The sequence below is a fragment of the Bufo bufo genome, chromosome 6 (assembly GCF_905171765.1).
Source record: "Bufo bufo chromosome 6, aBufBuf1.1, whole genome shotgun sequence".
Lineage (NCBI taxonomy): Eukaryota > Metazoa > Chordata > Amphibia > Anura > Bufonidae > Bufo > Bufo bufo.
The window spans coordinates 428,673,061-428,700,370 of record NC_053394.1 but is presented as its reverse complement, the minus strand read 5'-3'; the positions used below and the strand labels follow the sequence as shown (position 1 = coordinate 428,700,370).

The 27,310-nt window shown below is 50.7% G+C and overlaps 1 protein-coding gene across 2 annotated transcripts in view; it reads left to right on the top strand.

Moving 5' to 3' along the window:
- The window catches only part of FOXK2 (forkhead box K2), a 32,687-nt gene extending 6,111 nt beyond the window's left edge, over positions 1-26,576 (top strand). The window contains exons 2-10 of one of the 2 annotated variants that reach the window (XM_040434881.1): positions 16,843-17,037; positions 17,326-17,473; positions 17,572-17,718; positions 17,912-18,105; positions 19,961-20,136; positions 21,518-21,808; positions 21,928-22,137; positions 23,869-23,928; positions 25,292-26,576. In XM_040434881.1, coding sequence (XP_040290815.1) covers positions 16,843-17,037; positions 17,326-17,473; positions 17,572-17,718; positions 17,912-18,105; positions 19,961-20,136; positions 21,518-21,808; positions 21,928-22,137; positions 23,869-23,928; positions 25,292-25,500 — 1,630 coding nt within the window. In that variant the 3' untranslated portion in view covers positions 25,501-26,576. The remainder of the gene's footprint in view (positions 1-16,842; positions 17,038-17,325; positions 17,474-17,571; positions 17,719-17,911; positions 18,106-19,960; positions 20,137-21,517; positions 21,809-21,927; positions 22,138-23,868; positions 23,929-25,291) is intronic. The other variant, XM_040434882.1, reaches the window with a different exon arrangement.
- Positions 26,577-27,310: the final 734 nt, after the last annotated feature.

Below are 27,310 nucleotides of genomic sequence, written 5' to 3'. Positions count from 1 at the left end.
TGATGTGTGAAAATCACCGCTCATGTGCACAGCCCCATAGAAATGAATGGGTCCGGATTCCGTGCGGGTGCATTCCGGTATTCTGAATGCCAGATCCGGCACTAATACATTCCTATGGGGAAAAATTCAGGTTTTTTCGCCGGTAAAGAAAAACGCTAGTGTGAAAGTACCCTAATATATGTTTAAATCCCCCCTTTCCCAATTTTACATATAAAATATATAAACAATAAATAAATAAACATAATTACATAGCGCTGCATCCGAAAAGTCCAAACTATTAAATTATAAAAAAAATCTCCTATGCGGTGAGCGCCGTAACAGAAATAAATAAATAAAAACCATGCGATTCGCCATTTTTAGTCACCTTGTCACCCCAAAAAATAGGATAGGACTGTTCTATTATGGGCTGAACGTTTCAAAAATTCGAAAATGTACGCAGCTTTTTTTGGTGTTTTTTTTTTTGTTTTTTTTTGCGCGGTATTTATGGTGACGAAAGCGAATCAAAATATTTTTCAGACAATATGGAGCTGCTGCCCTTGCCGGGGTCAGGAGCGGGTGTGCAGGGGGTGTGCCCCTGTCGCTGACCCCGTCGCCTTCTGTTTACAGTTTACTGCTTGTAGTTTGCGTTGCTCCAGCCCCTCCTCCCACCACCACAACCCCCAACATCCCCGGCCTGTTTTCTACAAGCAGGAACCTGCCGCAACAATGGCTCCATGTGCTCGTCTTCTGTCAGTCTTTGTGTACCGACAGGTCTGGCACTGTGATTCCGTTTCTTATCAGCAAGATCTCTGCTTGCTGTTAGTGAATGAGGAACATTTATGTTTACATGCAGATTGGGGCCTAAAACCATAAAGCTTCTCACAGCTGATGTTTTGTTGCATTGTATCAGTGTAGCTAGAAGGACAGTTGGGAAGTTCTATGCTTCACCTGACCCGACCCAATTCTGTTTTGGGCCCATTCACTTACAATTGTATCTCCTCTTTCATACATCCTGCACTGATACATTGTAGCAAGCTGTCAGCACAGGAGATGGGTTGGTTCTGCTGCGGATACAGCGGTGCCGCTCCTTGTCTCCAGCTGCTCATCCTTCTCGTTGTCGTCTCCGTGTTAACAGCACTCGGAATGACAGCTGTGAAGGAAACAATGGGGCTGGGATCGGGGCGGCCTGCGTATCGGGGGATTAGCCGCAGCCTCCGCGCTCATAACCGGAGATGTTTTCTCATTCCTCTCCTCCTGGAAGAGTGGAAATTTCCAGCAGCCGCCAGGCTCCCCCGAGCCGCAGTATTAACCCCGCAGCTCCGGCCTCTCGGCTTAGTGTCAGCGCGGCCTCCACCACTGTACACTGCGCTTTTCTCGTGGTGCCGCTAGCTCATCCTCCAGCTGCATGTTTTCGGTCACTGGCGTTTTTTAGAAATCGCCGTGTACACGCGGACTGGCGTTTTCTGGCATTTTTGTCCCTCTTTTATTTTTCATTTTTCTTGTCCATCAGGGGAGGGACTGCCAGAAATAACCAAGATGGAGCTCAGCTGTTTGAAGAACTACCGTAGCGGTTATTTTAGAAATCGATTATTCTATCGATTATGTTTTACAATTAATCGAGTAAAGAAAAAATGAATTAATAGACTTTTTTTTTCTTTTATAAAAACTCATCAGTCCCCAACACCTGTCGTTCCACCCCGTGCAATCAGCCCAAGTGCATCAGTTCCCCCAGGGCCTTCAGCTCTCCCCCCCCCCCTACCCCAGGGCCTTCAGCTCTCCCCCCCCCCCCACCCCAGGGCCTTCAGCTCTCCCCCCCCCACCCCAGGGCCTTCAGCTCTCCCCCCCCACCCCAGGGCCTTCAGCTCTCCCCCCCCACCCCAGGGCCTTCAGCTCTCCCCCCCCCCCCCAGGGCCTTCAGCTCTCCCCCCCACCCCAGGGCCTTCAGCTCTCCCCCCCACCCCAGGGCCTTCAGCTCTCCCCCCCACCCCAGGGCCTTCAGCTCTCCCCCCCACCCCAGGGCCTTCAGCTCTCCCCCCCCCACCCCAGGGCCTTCAGCTCTCCCCCCCCCCCCCAGGGCCTTCAGCTCTCCCCCCCACCCCAGGGCCTTCAGCTCTCCCCCCCCACCCCAGGGCCTTCAGCTCTCCCCCCCACCCCAGGGCCTTCAGCTCTCCCCCCCACCCCAGGGCCTTCAGCTCTCCCCCCCACCCCAGGGCCTTCAGCTCTCCCCCCCACCCCAGGGCCTTCAGCTCTCCCCCCCACCCCAGGGCCTTCAGCTCTCCCCCCCACCCCAGGGCCTTCAGCTCTCCCCCCCACCCCAGGGCCTTCAGCTCTCCCCCCCACCCCAGGGCCTTCAGCTCTCCCCCCCACCCCAGGGCCTTCAGCTCTCCCCCCCCACCCCAGGGCCTTCAGCTCTCCCACCCCAGGGCCTTCAGCGCTCTCCCCCCTCAACCCAGGTCCTTCAGCGCTCCCCCCTACCCCCCCCCCACCCCAGGGCCTTCAGCGCTCCCCCCCCCCCCCCACCCCAGGTCCTTCAGCGCTCTTCCCCCCCCCCCACCCCAGGGCCTTCAGCGCTCCCCCCCCCCCCCCACCCCAGGGCCTTCAGCGCTCTCCCCCCCCCCCCACCCCAGGGCCTTCAGCGCTCTCCCCCCCCCACCCCAGGGCCTTCAACTCTCTCCCCCCCCCACCCCAGCTACTGCTCTCCGTCCACTTCGAGGGCACAGGCTCAGCACCAGTCTGATGGTTTGTTGTATTTTACTTGTGCAGATACATTGTATCAGAGCATTGTCCGGACTGGATACAGTTGTAACAAAGTCTGCTGTGAGAAGGGTCTGGGTGGGTTTCTCTGGTTTTGGATGTAAACATACGTTCCCATTCACTGACTGCAAGCAGAGATATAGGTAACAGTGGGGAAGTGAAACAGACTAGAGTACAAAGTTGCAGAACGGTGCTGTCTGCCGGATAAGCTGCCGGGGGGGGGGGCGGGGCTGTCTGCCGGATAAGCTGCCGGGGGGGGGGGGGGGCGGTGCTGTCTGCCGGATAAGCTGCCGGGGGGGGGGGGCGGTGCTGTCTGCCGGATAAGCTGCCGGGGGCGCGGTGCTGTCTGCCGGGGGGGGGGGGGGTGGGGGGGGCGGTGCTGTCTGCCTATGGGGCGGTGCTGTCTGCCGGATAATCTGCCGGGGGGGGGGGGGGGGGGGGCGGTGCTGTCTGCCGGATAAGCTGCCCGGGGGGGGCGGTGCTGTCTGCCGGATAATCTGCCGGGGGGGCGGTGCTGTCTGCCGGATAAGCTGCTCGGGGGGGGGGGGGGGCGGTGCTGTCTGCCGGATAAGCTGCCGGGGGGGGGGGGGCGGTGCTGTCTGCCGGATAAGCTGCCGGGGGGGGGGGGGCGGTGCTGTCTGCCGGATAAGCTGCCGGGGGCGCGGTGCTGTCTGCCGGGGGGGGGGGTGGGGGGGCGGTGCTGTCTGCCTATGGGGCGGTGCTGTCTGCCGGATAATCTGCCGGGGGGGGGGGGGGGCGGTGCTGTCTGCCGGATAATCTGCCGGGGGGGCGGTGCTGTCTGCCGGATAAGCTGCCCGGGGGGGGCGGTGCTGTCTGCCGGATAATCTGCCGGGGGGGGCGGTGCTGTCTGCCGGATAAGCTGCCCGGGGGGGGCGGTGCTGTCTGCCGGATAAGCTGCCCGGGGGGGGCGGTGCTGTCTGCCGGATAATCTGCCCGGGGGGGGCGGTGCTGTCTGCCGGATAATCTGCCGGGGGGGCGGTGCTGTCTGCCGGATAAGCTGCCCGGGGGGGGCGGTGCTGTCTGCCGGATAAGCTGCCCGGGGGGGTGGTGCTGTCAGCCGGATAAGCTGCCCGGGGGGGGCGGTGCTGTCTGCCGGATAATCTGCCGGGGGGGCGGTGCTGTCTGCCGGATAAGCTGCCCGGGGGGGGCGGTGCTGTCTGCCGGATAAGCTGCCCGGGGGGGGGGGTGCTGTCTGCCGGATAAGCTGCCCGGGGGGGGCGGTGCTGTCTGCCGGATAAGCTGCCCGGGGGGGTGGTGCTGTCTGCCGGATAAGCTGCCCGGGGGGGGCGGTGCTGTCTGCCGGATAATCTGCCGGGGGGGTGGTGCTGTCTGCCGGATAAGCTGCCCGGGGGGGGGGCGGTGCTGTCTGCCGGATACGCGGGGGGGGGGGGGGGGGGGCGGCGGTGCTGTCTGCCGGATACGCGGGGGGGGGGAGGCGGCGGTGCTGTCTGCCGGATAAGCTGCCCGGGGGGGGGGGGGGCGGTGCTGTCTGCCGGATAAGCTGCCCGGGGGGGGGGGGGGGGGGCGGGGCGGTGCTGTCTGCCGGATAAGCTGCCCGGGGGGGGCGGTGCTGTCTGCCGGATAATCTGCCGGGGGGGCGGTGCTGTCTGCCGGAAAAGCTGCCCGGGGGGGGGGGGGACGGTGCTGTCTGCCGGATACGCGGGGGGGGGGGGGGGGGGCGGCGGTGCTGTCTGCCGGATAAGCTGCCCGGGGGGGGGGGGCGGTGCTGTCTGCCGGATAAGCTGCCCGGGGGGGGGGGGGGGCGGTGCTGTCTGCCGGATAAGCTGCCCGGGGGGGGGGGGGGGGCGGGGCGGTGCTGTCTGCCGGATAAGCTGCCCGGGGGGGGCGGTGCTGTCTGCCGGATAATCTGCCGGGGGGGGCGGTGCTGTCTGCCGGATAAGCTGCCCGGGGGGGGGGGGGGGGGCTGTCTGCCGGATACGCGGGGGGGGGGGGGGGGGGGGGGGGGGGGCGGCGGTGCTGTCTGCCGGATAAGCTGCTCGGGGGGGGGGGGGCGGTGCTGTCTGCCGGATAAGCTGCCCGGGGGGGGGGGGGGCGGGGCGGTGCTGTCTGCCGGATAAGCTGCTCGGGGGGGGGGGGGCGGTGCTGTCTGCCGGATAAGCTGCTCGGGGGGGGGGGCGGTGCTGTCTGCCGGATAGGCGGCGCGGGGGGGGGGGGGGGCGGGGCGGTGCTGTCTGCCGGATAAGCTGCTCGGGGGGGGGGGGGCGGTGCTGTCTGCCGGATAAGCTGCTCGGGGGGGGGGGGCGGTGCTGTCTGCCGGATAAGCTGCCCGGGGGCGGTTGTTCCTCTGGGATTCCTCCAAGAACCTCTCGCCCATGACCACTACCAGTAGTTGGACGCTTCCCGCTCTCTGCCGCTGAAGATAAACTCCAGTGACTTCCGATTTTGCGGCTTCTGTCCTGGGTTGAGTCATCGGCCGTATTATTTACTTCTTCCGCCGGCAGCCGCTCATCCATTGTCTGACGTAACTTCCCTCCTCCTCGTGATGATCCCATTCAGAAAGTTGTCACTTGGACTTTGCTCGGCGTCCTCGGGCCGGAGCGCGCGCTGCAGGAAGCGCTCGTCACTGTAAACATTCACATGCGTACAGCAGGCCGGGCCATACCCCTCCCGCCAGAACTCTTTATAGTATTTTATACATTTTTTCACTTTTTTATGGATTCTATTTGCTTTTTAATCCCTTTCTGATTTTCTTTTTTCATTTATTTCTGTTTTTATGAGATTTTTTTTTTTTATGTGGGGTTTTTATAGTAGAATTTTTTTTTTTTTTCCCTTTTTTAGATTTTTTTCTTTATTTAAACCCTTTTTGTTTCTGTGTACGATTATCGACTCTGCAGGGCGTCTCCAGTCTTCATCTGTCGGGACATGTTAGGAGTTTTAGTTCTACAACCTCCACTCTTATCTTCTCTCCCAGCGGCAGCGGACTGGTCTCGGCCTGCACCGGTTCGGCTCCTTTTTGGCGGCCGCCGTGTGTTTATAGAAGATTAGTCAGGGCGCTGGAAGTGGAGCGCAGCTCTGCAGGGACATGAAGGTGCCGCCACTCAACAGGGACTTGTATTTTTCTGACGCCCCTGGGGGTGTTGTTACTAGCATTTTATGGGGGTAAAAAGGCCACTTCTACAGCTGCCTGATCTATGTGGTGGTGGTCTTTTCCAAGATCTCTGCTGGCTGTCAGTGAATCTAAACAGACTGATTTACGTCTGCAGACTGAAAGCGGTCCTGATCCAGGCGACGTGACTGGTTACGAGGGGGGAAAGCACTAGTGACTGGGAGGTTTTAGGAATATGTTCAATGACAGCAAGCAGAGGTGTTGAAAATTATGGAAAATAGTGTGAAATGTATCGTTCTACGCTGCATTTTAGGGGGTGTTAACCCTTAATTGACCTCCCAGTTTAAAGGGGACCTTCCCCAGTAAGATTGTAGCTTCAACTCTTACGATTCTTCCCCCTCCATGTCTTCCAGCGCCCCTCCCCCAGCTGGGCTGTGTCTGGTGATGACCGTCTGGTTACCAGTGATGTATGACTGGAAATATTCAGCATAAATGCGGTTCCAGGGAGACGTTTCTTCCTGTGATCAGTGTCCGCTGAAATCTGATGTTACATTAGTGAACCAGCAGGCTCAGGATGAGCACAGCTTTAGGTCCAGTCTGATTGAGAATCTGGTATTGTGTTAGTGCACGAGAAGGATCAGGATGAGCAGAGTGTTTGGTGCTGTCTTCAGTGTAGTTCTCACAAGCTGCTGCCAGTCTGAACCAGGAAGCACAGGATGAACTGCTACAGGTCCGGCCCTAATAAGTATTTGACACCTACTCCTCTGCCTGTATGCATTTTGATTGTTCATCCAGAGCCTCCTGGTTTACCAGCACAATTAGTGATGACTGCCAAAGTAGCCTATTTAAAGGGACATGCACCCAATCTTACAATATACAATGCGATGGCAGAGTGAGGTGGCGCGCTGATCGCCTCCCCTGCGCTGGCAGAGTGAGGTGGCGCGCTGATCGCCTCCCCTGCGCTGGCAGAGTGAGGTGGCGCGCTGATCGCCTCCCCTGCGCTGGCAGAGTGAGGTGGCGCGCTGATCGCCTCCCCTACGCTGGCAGAGTGAGGTGGCGCGCTGATCGCCTCCCCTGCGCTGGCAGAGTGAGGTGGCGCGCCGACCGCCTCCCCTGCGCTGGCAGAGTGAGGTGGCGCGCTGATCGCCTCCCCTGCGCTGGCAGAGTGAGGTGGCGCGCTGATCGCCTCCCCTGCGCTGGCAGAGTGAGGTGGCGCGCTGATCGCCTCCCCTGCGCTGGCAGAGTGAGGTGGCGCGCTGATCGCCTCCCCTGCGCTGGCAGAGTGAGGTGGCGCGCTGATCGCCTCCCCTGCGCTGGCAGAGTGAGGTGGCGCGCTGATCGCCTCCCCTGCGCTGGCAGAGTGAGGTGGCGCGCTGATCGCCTCCCCTGCGCTGGCAGAGTGAGGTGGCGCGCTGATCGCCTCCCCTGCGCTGGCAGAGTGAGGTGGCGCGGCGTCAGAGATGCTGTCCAGTAAAAGGGACTCAAAACGCTCTGCAGAGTCATGTGACCTAACTGTGATTGGCCGGGCCCTCGGGTACCGTACGCTGTTAGTGATGGGAACCCTGTGTGCCGTCATCTGCTGTCACTTTGAAGAACATTACTGGAAAGCGTGAGTGCAGCGCTGCGGTTTCAGCTCTGCAGGCCCGGGGGCCTTTCCTTCCTGCTGCGGTTTACCATCTTGTCATGTGAAGGGGGCGTGGCCTCGCTGAAAACTGCAAGTGCAGAGGCCACAAGAGCAGGCAGGGCAGTGTGATCGGGCGTGCCGCAGAGACAGTACTGGCATTCCGTTAATAAACCTGACTGATACAGCATCCTGCTCATGAACCGCGAAGATCAGGATGAACTATAGGTCCAACCCATGCTGTAGTGCAGGGACGGCCAATCTGCAGCCCTCCAGCTGTTGCAAAACTACAACTCCCACCATTCCCAGCTGTAGGCTGATACCTGTAGTCAGTCTGGGCATGCTGGGAGTTGTAGTTTTGCAACAGCTGGAGAAGCTCTGCTTTCCCATCCCTGCCATAGTGCGTTGCTGTTATGCTCATGAACCAGGAAGAACAGGATGAACTACAGGTCCGGACCAATAGATCATTCACAGACACGACAGTGATTTGACCTGTTGCTTGTGAACCTGTGAGCCCAGGATGAACAATGGGTCCGACCTCTAACCCATTCCATAGTGCCTTGGAATTATGCTCCTGCACAAGGAGGGTCAGGATGAGCAGCGCTGCAGACCTCTATTGCCTGTTATGTTCTCATTTGCAGCCTATGGGACATTTATCCAGTCACATTCTGCGCCCCCCCCCCCCCCCCCCCCCCCCCACAGCTCGACCCTATGACCCCTCCACCCCCACATGGCCAGTCAGTGTCTGCTAATGGCCAGCATTGTTTACCAGCCCTGCAGCTTCAGGGAATGAATGGTGGCTTTATATCCTTTAAGAGTCAGTCTTCACTGTCGGTTTTGAATTCTGTTCAGGCAGCAGTGTGAGCGGCGGGTCTGGTCCATATAGGAGAGTAGGGATGCAGTCAGAGGTTGTCAGACAGCGCCGGGGCCTCCTACAATAGCCCTGTGTATCTGTGTCCTCAGACGTCTTGTGGGACGCAGCACCGCGCTCGTCTGCTGCCTCATGTTTATGGAGATGTGTCAATGAGACAGACACCCCCGGGGGCAGCATTACGTAACTGCATCCTCCCCGTATCACTGCCAGCGAGCAGAAATAATCCGGGATCAGGTGTCATCCCGAAATGTCACATCCTGCAGAGCGCCCACCGCAAACCTGTGTACAGAGGAGCAGTATTATAGTAGTTATATTCTTATACATAGGAGGCAGTATTATAGTAGTTATATTCTTGTACATAGGAGCAGTATTATAGTAGATATATTCTTGTACATAGGAGCAGTATTATAGCAGTTATATTCTTGTACATAGGAGGCAGTATTATAGTAGTTATATTCTTGTACATAGAAGCAGTATTATAGTAGTTATATTCTTGTACATAGGAGGCAGTATTATAGTCGTTATATTCTTGTACATAGGAGCATTGTTATAGTAGTTATATTCTTGTACAGAGGAGCAGTATTATAGTAGTTATATTCTTATACATAGGAGGCAGTATTATAGTAGTTATATTCTTGTACATAGGAGCAGTATTATAGTAGTTATATTCTTGTACATAGGAGCAGTATTATAGTAGTTATATTCCTGTACATAGGAGCAGTATTATAGTAGTTATATTCCTGTACATAGGAGCAGTATTATAGTAGTTATATTCTTGTACATAGGAGCAGTATTATAGTAGTTATATTCTTGTACATAGGAGCAGTATTATAGTAGTTATATTATTGTACATAGGAGCAGTATTATAGTAGCTATATTCTTGTACATAGGAGCAGTATTATAGTAGTTATATCCATGTACATAGGAGGCAGTATTATAGTAGTTATATTCTTGTACATACGAGGCAGTATTATAGTAGTTATATTCTTGTACATAAGAGCAGTATTATAGTAGTTATATTCTTGTACATAGGAGCAGTATTATAGTAGTTATATTCTTGTACATAGGAGCAGTATTATAGTAGTTATATTCTTGTACATAGGAGGCAGTATTATAGTAGTTATATTCTTGTACATAGGAGCAGTATTATAGTAGTTATATTCTTGCACATAGGAGCAGTATTATAGTAGTTATATTCTTGTACATAGGAGTAGTATTATAGTAGTTATATTCTTGTACATAGGAGCAGTATTATAGTAGTTATATTCTTGTACATAGGAGCAGTATTATAGTAGTTATATTATTGTACATAGGAGCAGTATTATAGTAGTTATATTCTTGTACATGGGAGCAGTATTATAGTAGTTATATTCCTGTACATAGGAGCAGTATTATAGTAGTTATATTCTTGTACATAGGAGCAGTATTATAGCAGTTATATTCTTGTACATAGGAGCAGTATTATAGTAGTTATATACTTGTACATAGGAGGCAGTATTATAGTAGTTATATTCTTGTACATAGAAGCAGTATTATAGTAGTTATATTCTTGTACATAGGAGCAGTATTATAGTAGTTATATTCTTGTACATAGGAGCAGTATTATAGTAGTTATATTCTTGTACATAGGAGCAGTATTATAGTAGTTATATTCTTGTACATAGGAGCAGTATTATAGTAGTTATATTCTTGTACATAGGAGGCAGTATTATAGTAGTTATATTCTTGTACATAGGAGCAGTATTATAGTAGTTATATTCTTGTACATAGGAGCAGTATTATAGTAGTTATATTCTTGTACATAGGAGCAGTATTATAGTATATATATTCTTGTACATAGGAGCAGTATTATAGTAGTTATATTCTTGTACATAGGAGGCAATATTATAGTAGTTATATTCTTGTACATAGGAGCAGTATTATAGTAGTTATATTCTTGTACATAGGAGCAGTATTATAGTAGTTATATTCTTGTACATAGGAGCAGTATTATAGTAGTTATATTCTTGTATATAGGAGGCAGTATTATAGTAGTTATATTCTTGTACATAGGAGCAGTATTATAGTAGTTATATTCTTGTACATAGGAGCAGTATTATAGTAGTTATATCATTGTACATAGGAGCAGTATTATAGTAGTTATATTCTTGTACATAGGAGCAGTATTATAGTAGTTATATTCTTGTATATAGGAGGCAGTATTATAGTAGTTATATTCTTGTACATAGGAGCAGTATTATAGTAGTTATATTCTTGTACATAGGGGCAGTATTATAGTAGTTATATTCTTGTACATAGGAGCAGTATTATAGTAGTTATATTCTTGTACATAGGAGCAGTATTATAGTAGTTATATTCTTGTACATAGGAGCAGTATTATAGTAGTTATATTCTTGTACATAGGAGCAGTATTATAGTATATATATTCTTGTACATAGGAGCAGTATTATAGTAGTTATATTCTTGTACATAGGAGGCAATATTATAGTAGTTATATTCTTGTACATAGGAGCAGTATTATAGTAGTTATATTCTTGTACATTGGGGCAGTATTATAGTAGTTATATTCTTGTACATTGGGACAGTATTATAGTAGTTATATTCTTGTACATAGGAGCAGTATTATAGTAGTTATATTCTTGTACATAGGAGCAGTATTATAGTAGTTATATTCCTGTACATAGGAGCAGTATTATAGTAGTTATATTCTTGTACATAGGAGCAGTATTATAGTAGTTATATTCTTGTACATAGGAGCAGTATTATAGTAGTTATATTCTTGTACATAGGAGCAGTATTATAGTAGTTATATTCTTGTACATAGAAGCAGTATTATAGTAGTTATATTCTTGTACATAGGAGCAGTATCATAGTAGTTATATTCTTGTACATAGGAGCAATATTATAGTAGTTATATTCTTGTACATAGGAGCAGTATTATAGTAGTTATATTCTTGTACATAGGAAGCAGTATTATAGTAGTTATATTCTTGTACATAGGAGGCAGTATTATAGTAGATATATTCTTGTACATAGGAGCAGTATTATAGTAGTTATATTCTTGTACATAGAAGCAGTATTATAGTAGTTATATTCTTGTACATAGGGGCAGTATTATAGTAGTTATATTCCTGTACATAGGAGCAGTATTATAGTAGTTATATTCTTGTACATAGGAGCAGTATTATAGTAGTTATATTCTTGTACATAGGAGCAGTATTATAGTAGTTATATTCTTGTACATAGGAGGCAATATTATAGTAGTTATATTCTTGTACATAGGAGCAGTATTATAGTAGTTATATTCTTGTACATAGGAGCAGTATTATAGTAGTTATATTCTTGTACATAGGAGCAGTATTATAGTAGTTATATTCTTGTATATAGGAGGCAGTATTATAGTAGTTATATTCTTGTACATAGGAGCAGTATTATAGTAGTTATATTCTTGTACATAGGAGCAGTATTATAGTAGTTATATCATTGTACATAGGAGCAGTATTATAGTAGTTATATTCTTGTACATAGGAGCAGTATTATAGTAGTTATATTCTTGTATATAGGAGGCAGTATTATAGTAGTTATATTCTTGTACATAGGAGCAGTATTATAGTAGTTATATTCTTGTACATAGGGGGCAGTATTATAGTAGTTATATTCTTGTACATAGGAGCAGTATTATAGTAGTTATATTCTTGTACATAGGAGCAGTATTATAGTAGTTATATTCTTGTACATAGGAGCAGTATTATAGTATATATATTCTTGTACATAGGAGCAGTATTATAGTAGTTATATTCTTGTACATAGGAGGCAATATTATAGTAGTTATATTCTTGTACATAGGAGCAGTATTATAGTAGTTATATTCTTGTACATTGGGGCAGTATTATAGTAGTTATATTCTTGTACATTGGGACAGTATTATAGTAGTTATATTCTTGTACATAGGAGCAGTATTATAGTAGTTATATTCTTGTACATAGGAGCAGTATTATAGTAGTTATATTCCTGTACATAGGAGCAGTATTATAGTAGTTATATTCTTGTACATAGGAGGTAGTATTATAGTAGTTATATTCTTGTACATAGGAGCAGTATCATAGTAGTTATATTCTTGTACATAGGAGCAGTATTATAGTAGTTATATTCTTGTACATAGGAGCAGTATTATAGTAGTTATATTCTTGTACATAGGGGCAGTATTATAGTAGTTATATTCCTGTACATAGGAGCAGTATTATAGTAGTTATATTCTTGTACATTGGGACAGTATGATAGTAGTTATATTCTTGTACATAGGAGCAGTATTATAGTAGTTATATTCTTGTACATAGGAGCAGTATTATAGTAGTTATATTCTTGTACATAGGAGCAGTATTATAGTAGTTATATTCCTGTACATAGGAGCAGTATTATAGTAGTTATATTCTTGTACATTGGGACAGTATTATAGTAGTTATATTCTTGTACATTGGGACAGTATGATAGTAGTCATGTACAGCTCTGTATGGTGACGCTGTTGTATATTATACAGTTATTATGTGACGCTCGGTCTCTTTTCTCGGTATAATCTTGCTGACCCAGTTTTCTGTAGTTAATAGAAACCTAATTATCTTTGTCGTCCTCCAGAATTAGATCAGTTCACGTCCCGGCGGATACTTGTTGGGTTTGTGTACTGTGGGATGATCATGGCTTTGGTTTGAAGGCCTTACATTGGCCCCTGAGATGTCAGGGGCCACACTTCTTCTCAGTAGCCTTAGTTTGGTGGTTCTGACTCCAGAGCTGCGATCATCGCCATCTTCTGCTTCCTCATCACGTACGTCGTTGCCCAGTGAAGCTGTTGTATTGCAGACAATGTCACCGCAGCTCCGCGGCCGAGAGATCGCTATGGTAACAGCTGCGTCTCTTCCAACACCATGAATGATCCATCTTAACCCCTTACAGGCGCAGTGTTCTCTGTGGGAGGAGGGGAGGGTTTTGTGGGGTATATATGGTGACATCACCAACCTCACACAGACTGAGTGTTATATAGTGGATGGAGCAGGGTCCTCCCAGCAGCACAGAGGATGTCAGGAGAGGAGTGTGCTGATCTTGTGGAGGTCACAGGCTGAGAGTTACATAGTGGAAGGAGCAGGGTCCTCCCAGCAGCACAGAGGATTTCAGGAGAGCAGTGTGCTGATCTTGTGGAGGTCACAGGCTGAGAGTTACATAGTGGAAGGAGCAGGGTCCTCCCAGCAGCACAGATGATTTCAGGAGAGGCGTGTGCTGATCTTGTGGAGGTCACAGGCTGAGGGTTACATAGTGGAAGGAGCAGGGTCCTCCCAGCAGCACAGAGGATTTCAGGGGAGGAGTGTGCTGATCTTGTGGAGGTCACAGGGTTATATTGTGTTTATTTGGGTGACAGCTAAGGGTTTGTTACAGTGTCACCCTGTGTGAAGGTGCTGTTTCATGGTCTCGGGTAGCGCTCAGTCTAGCATCTCCCCTACTTCTTTTGAGAGTAAGTGGTTCAGCCCAGAAAATGGCAGCCCTCGCTGTTCTTAAAGGGGAGCTCCACCTAACTGGTTTACCCTTCGGTCATAAGTATGGTAAGTCATGCTGGTGAGGTGAAGACGTCTGACTGACCGGTTGCTAAGGACTCATTCTTGCAGTCCATCACCTAGCAACCAGGCTGTCAGACTGAACCTTACTTATGGCAGAAGGGAGGAGATCCCCCTTTAAATGCAGCGAATCCTTGCGGTTGTAGAGGAGGGGTCCCGGCTGTTACGTGGCGCCGTGGATGATGCCTGTGTTATCATTCTCGATATCGGCCGATCCACGGCCGTGCGGCGAAGGAGGAAGTAAACTCTGACCCCGAGGCGCCGCCGCCTCATCCTGTAACGGCCTTCGGCAGGACCGATCCTGCAGAAAGCCAGTGCAATATAAGACTGACAGAAAGGGGGCAGCAGAGAGGAGTGAACTCCCAGACTGCAGCTCTGGAGGTGACTAGAGTAGGTGGCGTCTGGTGGCCAGTGTACCACACATTTCCATGTGGCTGCAGAGATGAGCAGCTGAGGATTATCCGGAGCTTTAATCCACCATCTTCAGAGGAAGTGATTAGGTGCCCGTTTCCACCTCCTAATCCTGCCCTGTGATTGGCCGTTCCGCTGCACGGCTCAGTCGTCTTACAGGAGCCAGTCGTGAGCGATATTAATGTCTCCGGTGCTGGATATAACTCCCATCATCCGGAGCTTTCTCCTGCGCATCCAAGAGGAGCGGGGGATGGGAAGTGACAACCAATCTCGGCACATTTCTGGTCGCTTTTCAGAGCCGTTCAGCCATGGTTCTGCAGATGGAGGCCACCTCGGTGCCTCCTGGCTCCTCCCACCTCTCAGCTACGGATGCCGCCATAAAGCAGGTGGCTGCAATGTAAGGGGGTGGGATTGTTGACCTGCTGCCCCTGCCGTGTCTGACGTGTACAGACCACGTGCTGGATGCATCTATAGACTGCCCCTAGAGGAAGAGGTGCAGTTCTGGGGCTTTGGGCCTCGTTTATAAAGGACACGTTGTAAAATTAGAAGCACTAATGATTGCAAACCCTTAAATGTATAGAGCAGGGCTGGCCAACCTGCGGCCCTCCAGCTGTTGCAAAACTACAACTCCCAGCATGCCCAGACAGCCTACAGCTATCAGCCTACAGCAGGGCATGGTGGGAATTGTAGTTTTAAAACAGCTGGAGGGCCGCAGGTTGGCCAGCCCTGGTATAGAGATTTTCCCACCATCCTCAGAGAAATACCTTAAATACCAACCCCAGGGCAGGCCCCCCCCCCCCCTTCCTAATCAAATCCCAGACCCTGCCCCTTGATTTTAACCTTTCAGACCGGTCCCCATACTGCCCCGGTCAGCCCCACGAGGAGCGCACGTCAGCAGAGTTTACAGCGCACATCTTCGTTGCTCCTGACCCAGTGCGGCAGGCGGTCTGTTTTAGAGGTTGGGGAGGAGTCACTGGGCAGGCCGTCTGTTTTAGCGGTTGGGGAGGAGTCACTGGGCAGGCCGTCTGTTTTAGAGGTTGGGGAGGAGTCACCGGGCAGGCCGTCTGTTTTAGGGGTTTGGGGGGGAAGTCCCTGGGCAGGCCGTCTGTTTTAGCGGTTGGGGAGGAGTCACCGGGCAGGCCGTCTGTTTTAGCGGTTGGGGAGGAGTCACCGGGCAGGCCGTCTGTTTTAGCGGTTGGGGAGGAGTCACTGGGCAGGCCGTCTGTTTTAGAGGTTGGGGAGGAGTCACCGGGCAGGCGGTCTGTTTTAGAGGTTTGGGGGGAAGTCCCTGGGCAGGCCGTCTGTTTTAGCGGTTGGGGAGGAGTCACTGGGCAGGCCGTCTGTTTTAGATGTTGGAGGAGTCACTGGGAAGGCCGTCTGTTTTAGCGGTTGGGGAGGAGTCACTGGGCAGGCGGTCTGTTTTAGCGGTTGGGGAGGAGTCACCGGGCAGGCAGTCTGTTTTAGCGGTTGGGGAGGAGTCACCGGGCAGGCGGTCTGTTTTAGCGGTTGGGGAGGAGTCACTGGGCAGGCGGTCTGTTTTAGCGGTTGGGGAGGAGTCACTGGGCAGGCCGTCTGTTTTAGCGGTTGGGGAGGAGTCACTGGGCAGGCCGTCTGTTTTAGCGGTTGGGGAGGAGTCACTGGGCAGGCCGTCTGTTTTAGATGTTGGGGAGGAGTCACTGGGCAGGCCGTCTGTTTTAGAGGTTGGGGAGGAGTCACGGGCAGGCGGTCTGTTTTAGAGGTTTGGGGGAAGTCCCTGGGCAGGCCGTCTGTTTTAGCGGTTGGGGAGGAGTCACTGGGCAGGCCGTCTGTTTTAGATGTTGGAGGAGTCACTGGGCAGGCCGTCTGTTTTAGCGGTTGGGGAGGAGTCACTGGGCAGGCGGTCTGTTTTAGCGGTTGGGGAGGAGTCACCGGGCAGGCAGTCTGTTTTAGCGGTTGGGGAGGAGTCACCGGGCAGGCGGTCTGTTTTAGCGGTTGGGGAGGAGTCACTGGGCAGGCGGTCTGTTTTAGCGGTTGGGGAGGAGTCACCGGGCAGGCGGTCTGTTTTAGAGGTGGGGGAGGGGTCACCGGGCTGGCGGTCTGTTTTAGAGGTGGGGGGTGGAGTCACCGAGCTGCTCTTTCTGCGCTTTGTGCCGTTTCCATTGCTCTCATTGGCCGCCTGTCAGCAGGAGACTTCTGTACATGCAGCACACGGTGGCGCCCACCAGAGTAACGTGCATCCTCCACCCTTTACTTACCGCCATGTTTATTGCAGACTAAATGGCCTATGTAATACTCCAGAGCTGCATTCACAACTTCAGAGCTGCACTCTTCCTGCTTGTTCTAGTGATTGTGGGAGCGTTGTTTATATATCATCAGCACTAGAAGGGTGTCTCTGCAAGCTTGCTGATGGTTTCCCATAGCCACCAGCAGTATTGTGAATCCAGGTCGGGGGTGGGTGGGGGGTCTTCATCTATATGTCCTGTGTATCACCAGTTTGATGCCTTATGTTAACCCTTTGCACTTCCTCTTTCCACAGATGCACCTTCAGGTTTCCCAGCACAAATATCAAGATCACCTTCACTGCTCTCTCGTGTGACAAGAAGGAGAAGCAGGAGGCGCCCGAATCCCCCATCAAGCCCGTGCAGCCGCAGATCTCCCCCCTGACCATAAACATTCCAGACAACATGGCTCATCTGATCAGTCCTCTGCCCTCCCCCACCGGAACGATCAGGTGAGTGACCCCGGCTGTTACTCGGGGAGGCGGGGTACTCGAGCGCCTCGTCATGGGCTGCACCTACCTGCACAGGTCAGAGGCCGTATTGTAGTGAAATCTCCCAGCACCCCCTGCTCGGTCGGTCTTTGGGAAGTGTCCTCTTTACACCACTGTACATTATAATGTAGGCAAAACCATCTGCCCCCTGCAATTTACGAGCTCAGCTGAGGGATGTTGCAGCAGGCTTGCTGACTGTTTCCGGTAAGGGGCATCACTCATTTGACCCATCATGTTTCCTTTCGCCAGTGCTGCAAATTCCTGCCCGTCAAGTCCTCGCGGCGCCGGCTCGTCAGGGTATAAAATGGGCCGCGTCATTGCCGCAGACCTCCACCTAATGACCGACAACTCCCAGCTGGAAAACGACAAAGAAGCCTCTGGTGGAGACAGCCCAAAGGTGAGCGATACAGTGATTTTTGGCGGGCGTCTCTCCTGCTGGGGTTGCCCCCTAGTGTGCCACCAGGTAACCGCCCGCTTTCTTCTTGTATTCGGCAGGATGACTCTAAGCCCCCCTACTCTTACGCACAGCTCATAGTACAAGCAATCACAATGGCCCCGGACAAGCAGCTGACGTTAAACGGTATCTACACGCACATCACGAAAAACTACCCCTACTACAGGACAGCGGACAAAGGCTGGCAGGTGGGTGTGAGGCGGGGGCATGGTCACCAGTATGGGGAAGGAGCCACGCCTGTGCCATGGTGGGAATGGTGGACGTTCTACAGCCCAGACCTCCACCGCCTACTGTGGTTTCTGTCTAGTGATTGATCCGTGGTGTGAACAGAGCGGAGTCCTTGTGTTCACATTCTGTACGTTGCTCGCTGTGTTTCCGCAGAATTCAATCCGTCACAACCTCTCCCTTAACCGATACTTCATCAAAGTCCCGCGGTCCCAGGAAGAGCCCGGGAAAGGTTCCTTCTGGAGGATAGACCCCGCCTCGGAAAGCAAACTCATAGAGCAAGCGTTTAGGAAACGAAGGCCCCGGGGCGTGCCGTGCTTCAGGACCCCTCTAGGACCTCTTTCTTCAAGGTATGGACAGAAATCCAATCCCGAAGTCCAATCCCCACGTCCATCTTGTGTCCAGTGTGGCGGTGCTCGGGCAGTATTTTTCCTTCTAGTTCAGGAACATTCTCGGGCTCTGAGATCTCTCCGCAGCCTCGGTATGTAGCGCTGCAACGCGTGGTCCAGGATCGGGGTGTAGCGCTGCACCTAATGTCAGTGAATGGGGGAGCGTTGCGACCTGCAGTTTCCGGGATTGTGTCACTAGAAATTCAGGGTTGGGTTTACTGCAACTATGACGATGCAGCCCGGTTCACTTAAAGCCCAAGGAGCCATGTAGCCTCGGCCTGAGTGTATTTCTAAGGACTCCCCATCCAGTAGGAATTTGTATAAAGTAAGGGGGTATCTCTTTCCCACCCATTACCCCGAGCCTTGATGACAGCGACCACAGCCTCCAGTTTCTCCCAGTGCCGCCAGTACTGTATGCTAAAGAAGAAAATTTCTTGAAATTAGTATCGGGTCCGATTCACCGAAAGTTTGATTCGGACCTGAATAGATTCTGCACGAATCAGATTCCTGAGAGGCCTTGGTGCCGGTACTATTCCTCCTTATGGAGGGCGCCGAGGAGTATTATAAGTCAGTTAACGCTCCTCTGGGTTTCTGGGAAAAATATATGTAAATTTGCATATCTTACATCTGCTAGCATCAGATAGGATTAGGAAAGCTAATTTGAATATCTTTCCCAGAAACCCAGAGGAGCGTTGCCTGGCCTACAATATCCCGCACCCATGCTAGGCGCCCCCCGTAATGAGAGATTAATGACCCCCCCTTTCTTCAGACAACACATATATATTGCCCAGAAACCCAGAGCTGCCGACTAGGCGCGCACTTAGTCATTTGCCAAATCTTAACTTCAGGTCGAACTGTGAATTGAGTTGCTCACCTGTAGTATGGACATGGCAGCGTGTGGCCTTCAAGGGCTTGTCCATATCCAGATATCAGTGATTATTTATTTACACTATACATCATGAAAAGTCAGGGCTGTGCTGGGTCAAGTTATATCCTACTGCTGTCGTCCCAGTAGTCACATGATCAGTCACGTGACCAGTAGCGGCCATGTGAAATCCGGTTCCTCCTTCCCTCCAGGGACTGACGCGGCCCTTGGCTTTCCCAATAGCAGTGTTCTATATTCTCCATGGGTTTGCGCCTGGCAGCAGTGACTTGTCCCGAGATCTGATCCCAGCGGTCAGACCCCACCAGTTAGGAGAACATCCCCGAATGATGGCAGTCCCATAGACAGTGAATGGAGAGGCGATGTGCATGCTCGACCTGCCGATTCATCCAGGGTGCTCGGCATCCTGGTGATCTGCAGGGCTCCAACGGTCGGAAAGGGGTGGTTTTATCTCTTGGGGTCACCCCTTTCAGTGGTCGAGACACACATTGGCCACCTCATGTACAGTTTGATATTGCAGATGAAATCTAACCTTAAAGACTCTGATTGGACTCCATCTGCTCTCCCGCCCTCGCCAATCAAGCCCCCCATTCCCCGGAGCTAGGTTACACTCCAGCTGGTTATCCGTCCCAAGCCAACCGCCTGGCATTCAATCCCTCCTCAGTTCTCTGTCTCCCCCAAGTGGCAAGAATTTGAATAGCAGACGTCCAATGGAAACGGCCACAACAGTGGGGACTAAAAGCTGCGGCGGAGGGGGAGCGTCTCTTCGCTGACCCCGTGCATATTCCGAGGAGCCTTTTTACAGTCAAAATCTCTTTAGTTAGGCATCAGTGACCCCTGAAGGGTGCCGGACTATCAGACAGGGACCAAGAAGTATGAAGTAGGAAGTGTAACTGTGTCGATGGTGATTTCCTTGTGGTCCCTTCTTCTCAGGAGTGCACCAGCGTCTCCCAACCACTCGGGTGTGTTGTCCGCACATTCAAGTGGCGTCCAGACTCCAGAGAGCCTGTCCAGAGAGGGCTCCCCGATCCCCATGGATCCCGAACCCAGCTCCATCCAGCCAAAGCTTGCAGTGATCCAGGAAGCACGGTTTGCACAGAGCGCTCCAGGTAACGCTGCTCGGCGGATAGGCTTTCTCCTGGTGGGTCCAAGGCTGCGTTCACACCAATAATGTAAGGAGATGAACGCAGCCTAAGGCTACTTTCACACTGGCGTTTTGGCTTTCCGTTTGTGGGATCCGTTCAGCGCTCTCACAAGCGTCCAAAACGGATCAGTAATGCATTCTGAATGGAAAAGGATCCGCTCAGAATGCATCACTCTTCCTCCGTTCAGTCTCCATTCCGCTCTGGAGGCGGACGCAGCGTTCTGGTGTCCGTCTGACGAAACTGAGCCAAACGGATCCGTCCGGGCACACAATGTAAGTCAATGGGGACGGATCCGTTTTCACTGACACAATCTGGCACAATAGAACACGGATCCGTCCCGTTTTGGCTATGTTAAAGATAACACAAACGGATCCATTCTGAACGGATGCATGCGGTTGTATTATCTGAACGGATGTGTTTGTGCAGCAGATCCATGACTGATCTGCACCAAACGTGAGTGTGAGAGTAGCCGAAATCCGTCCAAGATGCCTGGACTGGAGGAGCGAACCCCCCCCCTTCCCCTAGTGGTGGACTGGAGGAGCGAACCCCCCCCCCCCCCCCCCTTCCCCTAGTGGTGGACTGGAGGAGCGAACCCCCCCCCCCCCTTCCCCTAGTGGTGGACTGGAGGAGCGACCCCCCCCCCCCCCCCTTCCCCTAGTGGTGGACTGGAGGAATGACCCCCCTTCCCCTAGTGGTGACTGGAGGAGCGAACCCCCCCCCCCCCTTCCCCTAGTGGTGGACTGGAGGAGCGACCCCCCCCCCCCCTTCCCCTAGTGGTGGACTGGAGGAATGACCCCCCTTCCCCTAGTGGTGGACTGGAGGAGCGACCCCCCCCCAGTGGTGACTGCAGGATCTCTTCCCCCCCCCCCCCCAGTGGTGACTGCAGGATCTCCCCCCCCCCCCCCCCCCCCCCCCAGTGGTGACTGCAGGATCTCTCTCTCCCCCCCCCCCCCCAGTGGTGACTGCAGGATCTCTCCCCCTCCCCCCCCAGTGGTGACTGCAGGATCTCTCCCCCTCCCCCCCCCCAGTGGTGACTGCAGGATCTCTTCCCCCCCCCCAGTGGTGACCGCAGTAAAACAGAATCCTCTTTCACCCTGTGCTGGGATCTGGAGCTCTGTGATACTGAGATAGGGCAATGTTAATCTGAGTCGTTACCTGCCAATTATAGTCTTGCGTTTTGCAGATGTAGCAGAGCTGAAGTTGTTGTACTTTGGGTTGCAGTGTTTGTGCCCTGGGGATTTACATGCAGTCCTAGGTAAACCATGGATGACACAGCCATACCTGCTACATCTGACTGGCTTGGCTCTGCTGCGTTGTGAGAGTGATTTTTCTTTGTCCTGCGCAGGATCCCCCCTCTCTAGCCAACCGGTCCTCATCACTGTGCAACGGCAGCTCCAACAGACGATAAAACCAGTAACCTACACGGTGGCCACGCCAGTCACCACGTCCCAGCAGACAGTAATGCAGACCGTGCACGTGGTCCACCAGATACCCGCCGTCTCGGTCACCAACGTCTCTGGCCTCACTCCTGTCAACACCTACACGGTCAGCGGGCAGGCTGTGGTAGCACAAGCTGCAGTGGTCGCCCAGCCGAAACTAGAGCCTCAAGAGAATGGAGACCACAAAGAGGTCAAAGGTGAGTGAAGCGGGCGATGGCGGCTGTGTCCAGAGTTTCTAATCGACGTTTTCCAGCTCTCTGCTTGCTGTCAGTGAATAGGATCGTGCAGTGATGGAACCTTGTCCTTCTTGTTGCAGTAAAAGTAGAAGCAATTCCTGCGATGAATCACCCAGCGCTCGGCACAGCGAGCCGGATCATCCAGACCTCGTCGTCCGCCCCCCTGCAGACAGTCACTATAGTGCAGCAAGCTCCTCTAGGTCAACACCAGCTCCCCATCAAAGCGGTCACACAGAACGGGACGCACGTCGTGCCCATCACCACTGCCATCCAAGGACAGGTCACTACAGGTAAGACAAGGGAGTGGAGGGATCCAGACGTGGGGCCAAAATTCTGTCCCGGATGAGGACCTCCTAAGAGTCCCTCACAGCCTTCCATATGGTGCAGAACAACCGCAGTAAACCAAAATGGCTGCAGCTACCCATCCCCCGCAGTCACCAGGTAATGGGCTGCCGTAGGATTCCTGGAAAGCTGCCGGCTTGGTGCTTCAGCTCAGGGAAGCGGCGGTCTCTGTCGCACCAGGCCGGACCCTCTGGTCTCTTCTCATGCCGTCACTCTATAGTCGCACCCTGGACAAATCGCATTGAGTCACTGATAAGTGCAGTCCCCAATCAGCAGGACAGGGTCCCTATAAAGGGCTCCTCCAGTCTTGTATTAACCCCTTAGTGACCACCAATGGTGACCCAGTCTAAGCGATGCGCGGGTCTTCTGTGCAGTGGAGAGCGGGAGCACAGTTCTCATGTGAGAGCCGGACTCCTGCTCTATAACAGCCCTGATTGGCGGAAGCACCGATCCGGGCCAATTAGCCCCTTAGATGCTGCGGTCAGTAGCGACCGTGGCATCTAAAGGGTTACAGAGGGAGCAGACTGCCATCGGCACCCCACAAATGAGATTGTGGGGGGTTCCGACGTCTGTGCACAGCACCCTGGAGCCTAATGGCGGCTCCACGCCTGCCGTGTTTCCCTGATGGTGACGGTCAGTATGGCACTGATAATACTCTGCACTGCATGAGCAATACAGAGAATTAGAGAAGCAATCAAAGATCTATTGAAGTCCCCTCGTAAATAGAAATTCACGTCCGTATCGTCCCGCACTACAACTTATCCTGTAGGGTGAACAACTTAACCTAAAAATGGCAGAATAGTTGTTGTTTTTTTTTTTGCTTATTCGCCACCAAAAAAATTGTGATCAAAACATGTCATCTACCCCAAAATGACTGCTGAAAACAAAGTTGTCCCTCAAAAATCCAGCCCTCACACAGCTCTGTAGAATAAAAAAATAAGGTTTTCATAATCACACCCCAAGAGCCATAAAAATTTTTTTCGTTTTTTGTTTGTACTGACTCAGAGAATAAAGTTATGCCGAAAAATGTATAACTTAAAACCTCGGCGGCAGTGTCGCTGTTTTTTCCCCATCCCCCTCCCAGAAGGGGTCAGTACAGGTTAATCGGTAATATTAAAATCTTCAAAAAACGAGACGGAAAAATTAAAAAGTTATAGCTCCCGGAAGGTGAAAAAACGCTTAGCCACTAAAGCCCCACACAGGCCGTTCACTAAGGGGTTAATAAATCTTAAAGGGGAGCTACCCATATTGATGGTCTAACCTTAGTTCCAGCCATCCATGTCAAATCACTGACAACTCTGTAAATCCATCTCTGCTTGCCATCAGTGAATGGGAATGCTTTAGTTTACACCCATGCCTTCACTGATGCACTGTAGCAAACCATGAGCACCGAAGAGAGGTTTAGCTCACAGCAGGTTGTTGACCCTGGGTACAATTGTGACAAACCCTCAGCTGCTAGAAGTATTAGGATCTGAACGTGTTTCGGCCTCTGGATGAAAGCAAGCAGAGATATTGGTATTTCAGTCATACAATGTTCAAGCTGCATGAGGATGGGCCCTTTAAGGCGTCCACACGATGCCCCCTTATTGGTCACACGTCTGATCCCTTCCCCTTTAAGTATATTACGGTTTGCGGGACGCTCCTCAGATCCCGATCCTTAGCTGGGTGTGTTTTTTCAGCAAACGCCAACTACTCCATGATTGACGGCCACCGACTGTGGAGAGGAAATGGAGTCCGAGGTAGGATCCGCTGTGTCTGTCTTGTGTTCCTCTAGTTGTCACCGTGGCCCAGGGCAGAGCCATAACGTCACACTGTGGTTAGAGGTCACCCCCTCCAAGAGCATTTCTCTGTAAAGTAAAGACGCCCTAGTCTGTCCATGGGGGGGGGGGGGGGGGTCTTCTTTAAGGGTCCGTGCACTTTGTGTAATGCCCCCGTCACCCGCACCTCTCCAAATCGGGCAGGGGTTGTCTCTCTTCAGTAAGTGGCATTTATCACGTAGAGGAAGTTAATACAAGACACTTACTAATGTATTGTTATTATCCATATTGCTTCCTTTGCTGGCTGGATTCATTTTTCCATCACATTATACACTGCTCGTTTCCATGGTTACAGACCACCCTGCAATCCATCAGTGTTGGTCGTGCTTGCACACTATAGGAAAAAGTGTCAGCCTCTCTGGTGGATGGGGAGCGCACATAGGCTACTGCTTTTTCCTATAGTGTGCAAGCACGACCACCACTGATGGATTGCAGGGTGGTCTGTAACCGTGGAAACGAGCCGTGTATAATGTGATGGAAAAATAAATCCAGCCAGCAAAGGAAGCAATATGGATAATAACAATACATTAGTAAGTGCCTTGTATTCACTTCCTCTACATGATAAATGCCACTTACTGAAGGTGAGAGGACCCCTTTATAGGCCATGTCCACCTTTATTATTCTGTCAGTGCATGTAAAACGAAGCAATGTTTTTCCTGATGTGTCTACATCTCCATGGTAACAGACAACAAACAAATGCTCTGTAGTCGGATCCTGCAGCCACGTTTCCTTTCTAACCTACCAAATGTACGTCACCATGAAGTAGGGGGCAGATGGAGGAACGCGTGAGGCTGCAGATCACACTTGTCTGCTACCATGGAGAATATTTGGGTGTGAAGATAGACATAGCCTTCAAAGGGGTTATCCGAGTAATGGGGAAAAAAACAAACTCATCAGGACTTGCATAAAAAAACATACTTGCACCTTTGCATGGTTCTGGTATTCTTGCTTTGTTTACATGCTGCAGCAAAGCTGTGGGGGCGTGTACCAACAATGCCTGAGCCCGCCCTCATGAATATTTGTGGGTGTGAATAATCTGCACAACCTAAGCCTAAAAATGATGCTCGATGTGGCAGCTACCAAAACAAATAACTGACTACAGGGTCAGACTACACAGGGTTTGAGGGTAGTCTGTTACCATGGAGACAAAGCTGTAGACACAAAGTTGCTTCGTGTTTGATCCACTGTTTGTGAAGGTGGACGTGTCCTGTAAGGGACTGGCAAGTTAGAGAGACACCTGCATAATGTAAGAACTAATGTGGTCTCCTCTCCCTGCCCCTTACAGCTGCCGCTAGCCCCCTGCACATGCTGGCCACCCACGCCTCCGCCTCGGCCTCCCTCCCGACCAAGAGGCAGAACGGAGACCAGAACGAGCAGCTGGAACTGAAGAGAAGCAAAATGGAAGAACGCGAAGCTCTAGTGATATCCGTAAATGAGAACGCCAAAACGGAGGGAACCGTGGCGTCCAGTGAACAAGTCGGCAACCAAAAATAGGAAAATTACCCCCCGCCCCGCACACACACAAAACAAATTCTTTTTCTTTTCTTCATTCTTATCCCCCCCCCCCACCACCATTTCTGGAAGTGACCTCCTCCATTTAAAGGAATACACACACAGTTTCAGAGGTGCCAAAAACATTTGTATGAAACTGGGGAGGGGGGATGGGCCCTGTGACTGTAGAACAGCACTGAATCGGCGCAGAAGGCCTTACATCATGTCACAGAGGTCTTCTACCTGGACACCCTAAGCCGCCCCCTCCCCGCCCACCCGCTGGCAGGATGTGCAAGGATCTACCGACGGGATCTTCAAGTCTGCAAATTTTTTAAGAGAATTGTTGGACGCTGTGTGGCCCCTCCCAACTTTTTTTTTTTTTTTATATAGGTGTATAAAGCATATTTCTGATCACTATGTGCTCAACGTGGACTGGATCGGGAGTCACAATTCAGCATCTGTTCCTTTTTTAAAGGGAAACTATTCAAAAATCGGCAGCTAGCCCTCCCCCTGCCCCCTCGGAGTCGCACAAGACGGACCCTCCTCCTCCCTGCAGAAAAATGACACTGACGTTAAAAAGAAAATTAAAAATAACTAAAAATGTTTCCTTCCCAGCTCAACAAGTGGACGGGTCGTACATTTCAGAATTTCCAGCCACTTCAATATTTTGAAAAAACCTAATGTTTTTAGTTTTGTTTTTTTTTTGTTTAATTTTGAAGAACTGAATGTAGTTTTTTGTTTTTTTAGTTTTTTTTGTGTCCTTCCGATGTTACATTTTTTTTTTTTTTTGGTCCCTTCTATTTTAGCCTGATTTTTTATTTTTATTTTTCTCCTTACCATGTGTGGTGATTAACTCCTTCTTCTTTTTGAGCGTGCATGTCCCAGAAGGAAGAAAAGAAAAAGAAAAAATAATAATCGTAAGAGACGTTTAACAAATTGTATCAAATCAGTTTTGATCAGAGCTGCACTTAACTCCCCCCCCCCCCCCCCCCCCCCTTCATGTTCTGTGCCCCGGCCTAATTTACCAGCCTTATCCGGCCTCCCCCCTTACACTGCCCCCTCCCCTGTAAGGTTAAAAAAAAAAATGAGAAAAAAACAAAAAATATCTTGCTTAATATTGTGTATGTTTAAATGGCAAAAGGCTGCTGTTAAAGTCCCGATTAGAAAAGGAAAAAAAATGACAAACTTTGAGAAGGCAACAAAAATAATAAAGGAGAAAAAAAAAATGGTAAAGAAAACGTGTCGAAGGTCAATTTTCAGAAAGAAAAAAAAACCGCTCGGAACACGAACTGTAAAGCCATCTGTCCCACAGTGTATTTCCCCTCCCCCCGTGTCCAGCATATACATATAGAACCGTCTGACATGCTGCTCGAAGGACGACACACAATCCTCCGCCTCTGGAAGTTTCCGGCCTCTGTTTTGGCCGGTGCACTGTCCTCACTTCCGCCGTAGTGTTTTTTGTTTTTTTTTTTGGTTGTTTTTTTATGGTTCTAATGTAAACATGATTATTTCCTTATAACCACAACTGGCCTGCCATGAAAATTAATGGAGATTGGATGATGGAAAACGCTGGCTTTTATTTATATCTAGTTTTTTTTTTTTTTTGTTAATGGCACCATTGAAATATTTATAATCTTGACATTTAATAAACCTTGGAGTATGATGTTTTACATGAAAACATTTTTCTAGTTCAGTTTTATGTTAAACTTTTTATTTTTTAGAACTCATTTTGTCTTTTTTTTTTATTATATTATTATTTTAGACTAAAGGGGTCCATTTACACAGACCAATCTTTCAGTCAATTATCAGGAAC